Source organism: Marmota marmota, unplaced genomic scaffold, assembly GCF_001458135.2.
Source record: "Marmota marmota marmota unplaced genomic scaffold, marMar, whole genome shotgun sequence".
Lineage (NCBI taxonomy): Eukaryota > Metazoa > Chordata > Mammalia > Rodentia > Sciuridae > Marmota > Marmota marmota.
Genome location: NW_026000102.1, coordinates 7,858,428 through 7,870,341, shown reverse-complemented (window position 1 = coordinate 7,870,341; position 11,914 = coordinate 7,858,428). Strand labels below are relative to the sequence as shown.

Genomic DNA, 11,914 nt, shown 5'->3' with positions numbered 1-11,914 from the left:
TTCCCCTCCATCCCCTCTCCCTCCCCCTGCTCCTCTCCCTGCACCCTCCCTCTGTCCTTTACCCCTTCCTCCATGTCCTCCACATCCCTTTCTCCTTCTGCCTCCCCCTTTCTGTGTCTCATCTCCATGAAGAGGGTCCTCCCACCCACTCCCCCTGCCTCCCCCTCGGCTCCTGAGTGCCTCTGCGGAGCACCTCTTCAGGGTTGGACACTGAAGCAGTGGCTGCCTAGGTTAGCCCTCAGCTTTGGAAAGACCTGGGTCTGGGTAAAACTTTGTCCAGGACAGAAGGTGTGCTGGGGGCCTGGGGTGAGACCCTGCCCCTTGGGAGGCCACCGGGCCACAGATGAGGATCCTACACACTGAAACCTATTCTTAGCTGAGAATGATGTGATGGCCATTAGTCCCCCTACCTGTCCCAACCCCTCTGAGGCCCAAGATGGGGTCTCAAGTCCCACCCCAGTGGTCATCCAGGAGTCTGCCAGGGTTGTACAGCACCCATATTTTCAGGAAGCCACAGTGAGCCAGGTAGCTGGCCCTCCTCTTCTGCACAGGCTGTTGATCCAGACCTTTCTGTTCAGGTGCAGGGTCCAGGGAGTTGGTCAGCCAGGCTGCTGATGACTCCCCCTGCCCAGGGCTGTGTCCTAAAGGGTTCAGAGGCACTGCTTCTCCCAGGATTGGGACAGGACCCAGCAGTGGCCAGCCTCCTGCCAGGCAGTGCTGGAGCCCTGGGGTTTTCAGGAGCAGCCTCCTGCCTTCTTGGGAAAGAGAGTAGCTTCCTCTTGGTAGCAGGAAGGGGTCAAAGGTCGAGAGGTAGTGGACCCTCAAGAATCTTGAATTCTTGGCTGCAGGACTAGTAATGCTGGCCAGGCCACCAGAGTGCCTGCAGTGTGGGTGACAGGTGGGGGGAGCTTGGACTCCAGAGCCCCCCCAGTTGGTTGGGGTGCGTCCGTGCCCTACTTTCCTTGTCTGCCGTGAGGCTGCAGGAAAGACAAGCTGGGGCAGTCCCTGTGGAGAACGTGGGGCGCTGGGGACAGTGTGGGGCGGCCAGTTCAAGAGCTCCAGGCAGGCAACTGGGGCATTTCCCCTCCCCTGGGGTGTGGCATGGGTCAGGTGAGGCTCTCGGCCAGAGACCCTGGGCTGCTGGGCTGGGGGACTGTGGGCTGTGGCTCAGGTCCTCCGTCCCGGTGGCTCTGACTTTGTTGGACGGAGTTCAGATGGCCTGGTGGGAGGCCAGGGCCATGGCTGTTGCTTGGGACTCTGAGATTCTCGGGTTTTGCCCACCCTGGGCTCATACGGGGAGATCTCCCCACAACTTCAGTGAGCTTGGCAAAGGTCCTGCTGAGAGCCGCCCGGAGCGGGACTTCTCCCTGGCAGGAGGACGGAAGCCATGTCCCACTTGCTCCTGGAGAGTGTCAGGTTGGTTTCCCCGGAACCAGGGACGGGCACCCAGGATCCCTGTTCAGGTTTACGTCCCATTTAGGAAGAAAAGATAAAAGGCAATGATGTCGTGTGACATGGTTTTCCAAAAAAGCGCCTGGAAGTAGCAGGAGGCCACAGTGCAGCAGGTTGGTCCAGCCCCCTCCTGGCTGGGAAAGCCACTTGACAGAGTATTTGATTTTTCCACTTCCTGCAAGCTCTTACCTCCAGGGATGCCGTGGTCTGCACCTGGGAGGTCCAGGGGGAGGTTTGACTGCGTTCTTTTCCTGTGGCAACACCACAGGGCTTAGCTGACCCATTTGTGTCCACCCCTGGGTCCCCTGTGGCAGCGTTGGCGTCTGGTGCCTCTGCCCTGCCTCCACCAGGGGGCGTCTGCCCTCGCTCCGTCCTCAGGGGTGGGGCCGTGTTCCTGGGGAATTTTAGAGAGCTGGTCAGTGGTTGTGTTTTGTGCGTTTGTAGAGGGACGCTTGTAGAGGGACGCTGGTGCTGTCTTTGGGGAAAGTCTCAGTCCATGTGTAGCCAGCAGTTTGTTTAATAGGCAGTATTTTCATCAAATGTGACCGCGGTGATGACCCGTGTGCTCTTGCCCAGGGACATCCTGATCACCAGTGTGGACGCGGCCACGACCTTTGATGAGCTCCGAGAGGAGGTGCGGGACATGTGCCGGCTGCGCCAGGAGTACCCGCTCACCCTCAAGTGGGTGGACAGCGAAGGTGGGCCTCTGTCCTCCGCGGGCCTCAGAGATGTCCACCAAGGAATTAAACCTGCCGGGCCCCCTTTCCCCCTTCAGGGACAGCTGGGGTGGGATTGGCTGCAGGGGTGGACAGAGGGACTGGAGGCCTGGTCATGAACAGCTGGAGAGGCTGTGGGCAGCCCTGACCCCCCCCTGACCTTCTCGTGTCTAGCCTGGCCTGCAAGTGGCTTTCCTCAGGAGAGTGGGGAGGTCAGGGGTAGGCAGTGTCCACCTCCCTCCTTGCCCACATCTGACTGTGTCTTCTCTAGTGCCCCCGCCTCCCCTCCCTCCTCCCTGTCCACCTCCGTCTGTTCCCGCCCTCTCCCTCCGGCGCATTGTCTAGAAAGGGGTGTTGGGGACATCCAGGAGCAGCCCCTTCTCTGCAGGGCGTGGGCAGAGCTGCTCTTGGTGGGAATGTTGTCGCGCGAGGCTTGTTCCGCACCTCTGTCTTTGTCCAGACTAGCAGAGGGCTCTTGGTCTTGCCTGCTGCTTGGCTCTTCTAGGACCCCTCAGCTGCAGGGAACTGAACTCTCTGGGGGGACTAACTGATTCTTATGTGGAGGCCCAGGGCTGGCCGCTCGCTCACTGCTCTGGATGGCTGGTCTCGCACACCTGGCCCCAGGGTGGCTGGTCTCAGGCAGCAAGACTTGTGTGTGCTGTGCCGAGCCAGCGCTGTCTCGGGCCCCTCTGTCTGCGGTGGCCTCAGCAGTGTCTCTTGCCCTGCGTAGGTGACCCCTGCACTGTGTCCTCACAGATGGAGCTGGAGGAAGCCTTTCGCCTGGCCTGTCAGCCCAAGTGTGAAGGGCTCGTCATCCATGGTGAGTGATGGCTGGCCCCTGCCCTCTCCGCCTGCCCAGGAAATCTGTGCAGATGAGTGTCCCTGGGGGCCACCCCCATCTGTGGGCATCTCTGCTACCTGGGGGATCAGGTAGCAGTTTAAAATCTTATGATGCCATGAATCGATGGACGTTAAATATAATACGTTTGGGTTTGATTTTTCTCTCTGACTCTTTATTAACCCGGTAGTCAGCAAGCCGCGGTCTTCTCCCCAGGCAGAGGGTGGTCCTGGCCGTGGACCCTCCCTGCTCTCTCCTGCTGGGCCAGCTTCTCCTGGCTCCAGTTTTCCCCGGGCTCGGGGCTCCGCGGCCAGGCAGGGCCCATGGTGCACCGGCAGTGGGGTGGCCTCACAGCCTTCCCTGCGCACACATGCCGGGCAAGCCCTCCACCGAGCCGTCCCCAGCCTGGACTTTCTCTTGGGAGCTGGGGCTTGATCACAGGCATGCTGAGGCCAGGTCGTGGGTCACATCTCAGTCCTGTCCTCAGGTCGGGTGTTTCGACCTGCTGTCCAGCTCCTTCGGGTTCCAGGGGTGCCTGTGGGGGCACAAATGTCACACCCCCGTCGGCCAGCCACATCCTAGGCCACTCCAGGCTCTGCCCAGTTGTTTCCCAGGGATGTGGGTGTGGACCCCTGAGCCTGAGAGTGGGGATCAGAGCCCAAAGCCACCCTCGGTTTTCTGTTTATCCTGTCATTCTGCCAGGCCCGCAGGCAGCCGGTGGAAATGACTGATGGTCTAGCCCTTTCTCTAAGTGCAGTTCTCAGGTTAAGTCACTTATTTGTCGTGATGGTAAAGGATACATCTCTACATCTAAAGCTGTGGTACCTAAAAAATTCACTTTATTTTGTAGAATAAGAAAAAGTTCCCCTAAGTTTTCTTGTCTGTTTTGGACCGGGGTTGAACCCACCCAGACCTCACGCCTACTGGGCAGGTGCTCTGCCGCTGGGCTGTGCTCCTGCCCCTTAACTGAGTGCTAGTGCTTTCTGAGCGTCTGTTTGACCGTTAGTGGACGACGCTCAGGTAGGTGTTTATTAATTTGAACTCCATGCTTGGGAAGAAGAGACCTAATGTGCTCTTGGACGTCAGTTTTCAGGCTCGCTGCCGCCCTTCCCGTTCCGTGTGAGTTCATTGGTGCAGGTCTGTATTCTCCTGACCGCTTGCTGTCCAGATGCCACTGGCTGCTTCTCCCCTGGGTTTTCTGGGGACCTGGAGGCCCCACAGAGCTGGTCAGTGGTTGTGTGGTTCTGCCCCAAGGAGCAGCTCCAAGTCCTCGGAGCCAGGGGCACATGTCCGTGGTCAGCTGCGGCAGGAACTAACGCGGCTTTCTTTCTTCTTGCGCAGTGTTCCCGAGTGTCCCCGAGCAGCCCGGCATGCCCTGTCCTGGAGAAGATAGTGAGTGCTGGGCCCGTCCCCCACCTGCCACGGGGCGGGTCATGCTTGGAGCCTGGTTGGCGTGTTGTGGGCTGGGGCTGGCTGCCCTCACTGAGGGCTAATGTCCGTGGGCAGCCAGCATGGCCTCCTGGGATTTCCTCTGTGCCTGGTGCTCTCACGGTTTCCCAGACCTATAGTCTGGTGGGCACTGCGTTAGGGAGGGGACGGGCTCTGCCACTGGTGGCACAGCAGAAGGTCCCGGGCGCACCTGACCTGCCCCCAGGAGGGAAGCCAGGCAGACGGCTGGATGCCCCCTGCTTCGGCTTGTTCACCTCCACGTTGGGTGTGCTGGAGGGACCGAGGGAAGCAGCCCAGGAGCAGGGTTCCCGGGGGGAGCTCTGTGTCCTTCTGATGGCACCTGGAGGCCACGTTGAGAAGGTGCTGGGTGAGGGCCAGCCGCTCCGTGAGACCTTTCTGGGCAGCTGGGCCAGTGAGGGAGAAGGACTGGGGGTGGGTGGGGGGTGGGGTCGAGGAGCCGCAGGAATTTGGCCCGAGTGCAGGTTTGCTCCCCTAGGCAGGACAACTCGGGGGGCTGCTGGGGTTGGGCCAAGGGATACTAATGAGGCTGGCTGTGGAGTCCTGATGGCTCAGGGCAGTGTGCAGAGCCTGTGGCACAGCCCAGGGAGGCCTCTGAGCAGATGGCCAGCACTCCAGTGCCCGGGTCCTCGTCCCCTGCAGGGTGGCCCTGGTGGCCATGTGTCCTGGGGTGCCTGCATCTCTCAGGAGGGGCGTGCCCCCAGAAAGGGTGTCTTTATGGGCACGTAAAGAGTATAACAGGGCCGGTGTCGCGGGAGGGATGTCAAGGGCCGCCCTGTCTGTGTGCTCCTCTGCCTTCACGCTGCTGGTCAGCAGGAGGGCATCGAGCGGGTCTGTTGCCACCCGGATGACTTTCTGGCTGTGCTGACACACTGTGTGGCTGGGCGTCTGCTGCAGCTCGGGGGCACTTGTGCACCCAGGCCAGCCTGCCCCAGGGTACTGCAGCTGAGGCCTGGGCATGGGGGTGCAGGATGCCCGACAGTGGAAGTGGGGTGTGACCTGGCATGGCATGCAGAGAATGCCACTGGGCACATGAGTGGGTCCTCGAGGTGCTGGGCAGGGCTGGCTCCGAGGCTTTGGGGCCCACCCAGCTTTGTCAGAACATTCCATGGAGCCTTCGCTGAGGTCAGAAGCCGGGTACTGGGGCCCAGGGGAGGCCAGCGTGGCTAGTCTCTGACCTGCACCCCCTCCCGTGCTGCCCTCTGCCTGGCTGGATGGGAAGCTGCAGGGTGACCTTCATGGCCCTGGGGTGTCCGGCTTCGTGTGTCCAGCCTGAGGTCCACACCAGGCTTGGGCATGGAGAGCCCTGTTCTGGCCCAGGTGTGGGACGGTGTGTTTCAGAGGGAGCAGGCCCGTCCTCCCTCAGTCCTCCGGGAGAGCTGGGCGAGGGCTGGTGCGGGTCTCCAGTCCAGTGCATGGGCGGTGCCCCGGCCAGGCTCCCCTGGGAGCTGACTGGTGCTGGGTCTGCCCCGCTGCCCCTGTTCCTGCTGCCCCTGTTCCTGGGCTGTCGAGGGTGTTCCCTGACATTCACAAAATTGGATTTTTCCAGGACTTCTGTCCCCAGTGCCCACTTCATGACCTTGTGGGTGGGGACAGGCACTTCCTGTGTCTGTCTCTTCAGGTCATGATGCTGGCCCTGGTCTTCGTGTTTGTGTGTGCTGGGGGGCCGGTCTGGGCCGGTCTGGGCTGCTGGGCTCACTCGAGGCTCAGCCCTTGCGTCTCTCCACTGCCGCTCTTCCTCTTTATGCTGAGTCAACGTGGACTTGCTGGGTTTCACACTTCCCTGGGCTGACCCCACCTTTGGCCCTCATGGGCAGTGCCACTGCAGGCTCTCACACAAGGTGGCGGTTCTTGGAACATTGGACTGGTCACTTGGTTCGCAGTCCCCTCACGGACTTCAGTCTGGGGGAGTTGTGCCGGTGGCCTCCAGGTCAGCTCCTTGGTGCTGGTCAGTGCACGAGGGGGCATGCCGTAGGGTGTGGCTGGGAGGCTGGGCTCTGCTGTCCAGCAGTGAGGGTCCCTCCCTGGGGTGGGAGCGTTTCTGGGCCAGGACTGCCGGGGGCCGTGGTGCCTGAGGAATCCAGGCTCTGCTGGTTTGGTGGCAGGTGAGGACCGTGAGGTGACGTGCGCTGCCTAGATGGGTGAGTCCCCATGGCCTCCTGTCACTCCTTGAAGCACAGAGGTTGCTTAGTGGCGCTGATGTCCGAGGTCACTTGCTGCAAAACGTGCTGGGCAGTGGGGGGCTGAGGGGGCAGGGGCACGGGGGCTCCGTGGCACGCGTGGGCACCTTGGGCCCCACTGCCGTGCTCCCGTGTGCCTGAGACTGCACAGGCATGGCCACGTGTCCTCAGGCCGGGCCCTTTCTGTGCCTGGCAGTGCCTGCTGTCACATGGGTCCCCGCATGGCTCTCCCACAGCGGGCCTGTTAAGGCTTCCCTGTCCAGCTCTCCCTGGTGGTGGGAATGTTTTGTTTCTTGTGTTTTGATCTTTGATCCTGGAACAAATGTCCATGTCCAGGGTGGCATTGACCCCTTAGCTGACCGTGGCACGATGTCTCTTCTCTCAGACGTGAGTGACCACAGCCCTGGACCCCAGGTGCAGTGAGTGCAGGTCCCTTAGCCGGTGGGCACACTCTGGACACTTGGTGGCCTGCAGGTCTGAGCCACCACGGGCACCTTCCCGGGGCAGGGGACTGAAGCAGGGTGTTGAGAGCCAAGGAGCAGCTCCTCCAGCAAGTGACCACGGCCAGCCACGCTGCTCCATCCCTGGCCGGACAGCCCCACGAGTCTCCAGACAGGACCTGGAGGGTGCTTCATCTCCATCTGCCCACCCACTCTGGACCGCCCAGCCAGGCCATGGGCTGAGGCTGTCCAGAGTGGGTGGGCAGATGACCCCCATGAGTGGGGGTCAGCTCAGTGGCACCTGTGACCCAGGAGGGCCAGTGTGACCTCTGAGCGCCCCAAGGACAGCCCGTCCATGTGGTCTCATTAGATGAAGACACGTCCTCCTGGGAGGACAGCCAGGTGCAGTGGTCGTGGGCCAGGCCTGCCCTCCCTCCAGAGCCTGGTGCTGCTGAGGCTCTGGGCACTGGCCCCAGGCTGGGCTTGCAGGTGGAGAGCCAGGGGCAGCGAGGCTGGCTCCCTCAGACCCCCCGGCGCCCGGGGGGCCACGGTGCTGCACACCCTCTCTGTGTGCCTGCCTCTGCTCGTGAGCACGGTGGTCGCTGGTGCAGGGCACCTGGGTGGCAGGACACTCATCCAAGATCTGAACTTGATCACGAACTTAATCTGCAAAGAGCCTTTTACAGATGAGGTCACATCTGCAGGTTCAGGGAGCAGGATGCCATGTGCCACTTTGGGTACCGTAGTTGGTGGCCAGGTGGAGTTCCAGCTGCCCTCGGCCTCCTGTGGGGTGGTGGTGAGTGCGGTCCCACTCCCCAGCACCTGGGTGGCTTTATGCTGCCTCAGGTGGAGGCCCAGCAGGATAGGGGTCTCGGTGCTGATCTCCATGGGGCGCCCTGGGGCTGGCTGAATGGTGGACTCACTCCAGGCCTGACTCTTGCCCCCGTGTCCCTAGCCACTGTGTCCCTAGCCCATGTCCCCTGCTGCCCATGTCCCCTGCTGCCCATGTCCCCTGCCCCCAAGGTCCTCTGTTGCCCCTGTTCCCCATGCACCCCTCCCCCATGTCTCTGTCCTGTCTCTGTCTCTTTCCCCCATTCCCCATGTGTGACACCCCCTTATGTCCCCTGCCCTCAGTCCTCTCACCTCCTCCACCTGTGGTGTCCTGGCTGTGTCCACCTCTTTTCCAATTTTGAAGCCTTGGGTGCCTCCTGACCCAGACAGTGCCCCAGAAGCAGAGTGGGCAGAGGGATCCAGCGGGTTACGGTCCCCACAGTGGGCTGCCGGTGGGCCCGGTGTGCTGAGGTGACAGCCTGTCTGGGGCAGCCTGACTTCGGGTGCAGGAGGGCATAGCGCTGGCACTGTGTGGCACTGCTGTCCTGCTAGGAGCCCTCTGTGACTTTAGGCAGGCGGGCAGGGTGCCCTGTGCCTCAGTTTCCCGTTTGTAAAAGGGCACCAGGTGAGGATCAGTGCATCGGGAGGGGCCCTGGAGCTGCCTCAGGGCAGGTGGCATGGGAGGTCCCATCAGGTGTGCCCCAGCCCACTGCCGCATCCCCGCTGAGGAAGCCAAGTGCGGGCGGGGACCCTGCCTGTAGATGGAGGACTGCCCGCCAGGGCCGAGCACCTCCTCCGTGGGTGGACGGTTACCCCAGGCTTCCCCAGCTGGCGTAGCGCTGTGACCACCCCGTGGACAGGTCTGTCTGTCTGTCTGTCGGTCGGTGCGTGAGACACCCAGGCTCGTTCATTGCAACAAAATGGAAAAACTACTTTTCTGCCTAAAATAGGCGTCCAACAAAATTAGCCGTCTGCCCGTTCAGCCTGAACATTCTCGAGTTCTGCAGAGCTGGACGTTTGGGAAGGGACTGGGACAGAGAAGCTGGCTGGGGGCCGCGTCGCGAAGGGACGCTGAGGGTGTGGTGTCCACGTCGGACCTGAGGCCAGTCTGCTTTTCCTGCCGAGGACCAGCGTGGATGCGGGGTTCTGTTGCTGTGTGACTGTGTGTCCCTGGGCTGCAGGCCTTTCCACTGGTGGCCAGGTGCTCGTGGGCCAAGCAGAGCCGTGGGCACTCACGGCCTCTGGGGGTGACCCTGGGTGAGTGGGGGCTGCAGGTTCACGAGCTGTGCTGGTCCCTCAAGGCCTGATGGCTCTTGTTCTTCATTCAGCCAGTGACTAACGTGGAGCCGGTGCTCATCTAGCTGGCCTAGGGCACCTCGTGCCTGTGGTGTGTCCGCCCTCCAGGAGGCTGGGCCGGCCCTCTGCTTGGTGCCATGTCCTTGAAGTGCCTGTGCACCACTGGCTGCCGCTGCCCTGGCAAGGTGCCCTGAGCCTCTGCCTGCGGTGGACATAGACTTACAAGCCCAACAGCTGCTTCGTGATTCACTTGTGGCAGGGCCAGCAGAGCAGGAGATGACCGGGAGGGGTGCCTTGAGAAGCTGGCTGGCTCGGGTCCCTGGGGGAAGGGGCTCCTCAGGTCGCACAGGGCCACATGGGGAAGGCCGGGGCAGTCAGGTGGCGAGGGAGCTAGTGTGTGGGGGAGGCTCCCGTGGCTTCTGTGGAAAGGCTGGGTGAGCAGACTGAGGGCCAGGCGGTGGGACCCTTGCAGTGGGCTCTAGGGTACAGGGGTGTCCCTGGTGACCTGGCCTGAAGTGTGAGGGCCCCGTAGGGGAGGAGGCCTGGGACGTGTTGGTTGTTTGTATTTGAAACTTCCCTGCCTTCTCTAGGAATTGACCATCCTGAGAGGGACAGTTCCTTAGGGTCACCCTACTCCAAATGCCAGCCCATCAGAGACATCAAACAGAACGTAGTTGGACCCTGGAGCCTTCTCCTGGCTGTGGCAGCAGAGTTCCAGTGGGAGGAGCCCCTCCCAGACCCCGGGACCTGCCGCAGGGCCGCAGGTTGTTGGCTGAGGAGAGGGTGGCAGAAGTCTCCTGTGACTTCCCATGTCCTGCAGCACGAAGCCCCCAGTGTGAGCATCAGGCAGGCTCCGGGGAGGCGGCCTCACTCCTGGCCCAGGCCACTGCTGGGCACCAGGTGGGGGTGGGGGGTCGAGCCACCCATCGGTGGCCCAGGTCTGCTGCAGCCCAGCACCTCACCACGTTGGGTGCTGAGCACCTTCCGCCTTAGGCTGTGGCACGTGGGTTTCATGCCAGGAGGGGATTCTCTCCTCCCTGGGGAGCTCAGCTGCCAGTGCCCATTGTCCCCTGCATGGGGTGGTGCAGCAACTCGGAAGGCCACCTGACCCCAGAGTTTGGCCCCCCCGATGGCTGGGACCACAGCACCCCCATCCCGGCTCAGGCCTGGTGCCTGCGGCGCTCAGCGTCTGTGGAGCCCACTGGATGTAGGTCAGAGGCTGCTTGCCTGCCCCCGTTGCTACTCCCAAATCCCAGCCCTGGGCTGCCTGCAGGACCGTCAGTGGGCTCCCCGCCCTCCCCTGCGCGTCCTCCCTCAGCCCTGCTCGTGCGGAGCAGCTTGTTTTCATGTGACGTCAGCTCCTCGGTATCCATGCCGTGTTTTAGTTTGTGCCTCAGCTGCCGGCTACAGCTTCCCAGGGGAGCCGGTACCACCCGGGCCTGGAGACACGAGGAGGCAGGGATGTGAGGGGGGGGTGCGCAGGACGGCCAGCCTTCCCCCAGAAGCCGCTCTCCAGCAGAAGTCCACCCTGCCTGTTGTCAGTCGGGAGACCGGGCCGCAGCATCGGCTGGCGAGGGAGGAAGATGCCTCCCTGCACGCCCACCCTCCGCCGAGCATAAAGAATCCCTTGCTGAGGAGGCAGGAGAAGAAAGCGGTGAGCAGCGCGGCCCTCCCTGGGGTGGCTGCAGGCCTGCATCGCAGCGTTGGTGGCAGGCCGTGTGCATGCGGCTCTGGGGCTGCCAGGCGGCGATCCGGGTCTCGCGTCCTGGCGCTGCCACAGCCTGTGCTGCACAGATGTTCCAGCGCTGAGTCCGCTGACTCTGACTCGCTGCCGGGTCTGGGATGTGGCAGCTCAGGATGGTGTCGGGGGAAGTACGGTGAGAAGCGCTGGGCTTCCCAGGCTGGGAGATTTTTAGAAAGATGCCCGCTGCCGGGCTGGCGAGGCGGGCAGCGCGGGCATGGGGGGAGGAAGCGTGTGGCACGGTTGTGCCCCAAGCCTGGGGTTGGGAGCTGCTGCAGAGGCTGGCATGGCGGGGCAGCCTGGTCTCCTTGCCACTCGGGCCCCGGGGAGGTGCTGGCCGTGGGAGTGGTGCTGTGGCTGGTGCGGTTGTGCCGTGAGCGGAGCAGAGGTGCGCGTCCGGCTCTCTCCGTCCTGCATTGCTGCAGGCAGGCAGATTGTGGTGACGCCTGGGGACCAGGGTCGTCGCTGGGGCCACGCGTGAGCTGCTAGCACCTGTTTCCATGAACAACGCCGTGCTCGCTGGGGCTTGCGGGCTTTCAGGAGCAGCCTGCCCTCCTGCCTGTCTGACAGCAGCGTCATGTTGGAGTCTGGGCGGCTCGGGCAGCACTAGCGGCTCCCTCCACCGGGGTCCCTGGATGTCTGCAGGGAGTGTGGTTCTGACGTCCCCTTCTCTATTCTGAAATGGTTGGAGGTAGATGGGGACCCGGGGCTGCGCGGTCTTTGGTGGGGATGGGGGAGCAGGGATGCTTCTCTGACGTCCATTTTGCAAGGTGCTTTTAGAAAAAAAAACAACAACAACCAGGCTCCCCGCCAGGCTGAGGGGAGCTGGGCCTGGAAGGACCAGGAAGGGGCCCTGGGCAGAGGGCGCCCTCCCCCTGGTACAGGCTACTGTCGTTGGGATCTGGGACCGGACCTGCTGGTGGTGGTAGGCACGGCGGGGCCTGTGCACACGG

At 62.6% G+C, this 11,914-nt stretch overlaps 1 protein-coding gene across 5 annotated transcripts in view; it reads left to right on the top strand.

The window, feature by feature from the left end:
- Nucleotides 1-1,990: 1,990 nt before the first annotated feature.
- Nucleotides 1,991-11,914, top strand: part of Prkcz (protein kinase C zeta) — an 81,803-nt gene continuing 71,879 nt past the window's right edge. For 2 of the 5 annotated variants that reach the window (XM_015501500.2, XM_048783805.1), the window contains exons 1-3: nucleotides 1,991-2,150; nucleotides 2,899-2,988; nucleotides 4,348-4,398. In XM_015501500.2, the coding sequence (XP_015356986.2) occupies nucleotides 2,006-2,150; nucleotides 2,899-2,988; nucleotides 4,348-4,398 (286 nt within the window). In that variant the 5' untranslated portion in view covers nucleotides 1,991-2,005. Of the gene's footprint in view, nucleotides 2,151-2,898; nucleotides 2,989-4,347; nucleotides 4,399-10,547; nucleotides 10,875-10,972; nucleotides 11,098-11,914 lie in introns of those variants that run through there. The other 3 variants (XM_048783808.1, XM_048783809.1, XM_048783810.1) reach the window with 3 other exon arrangements.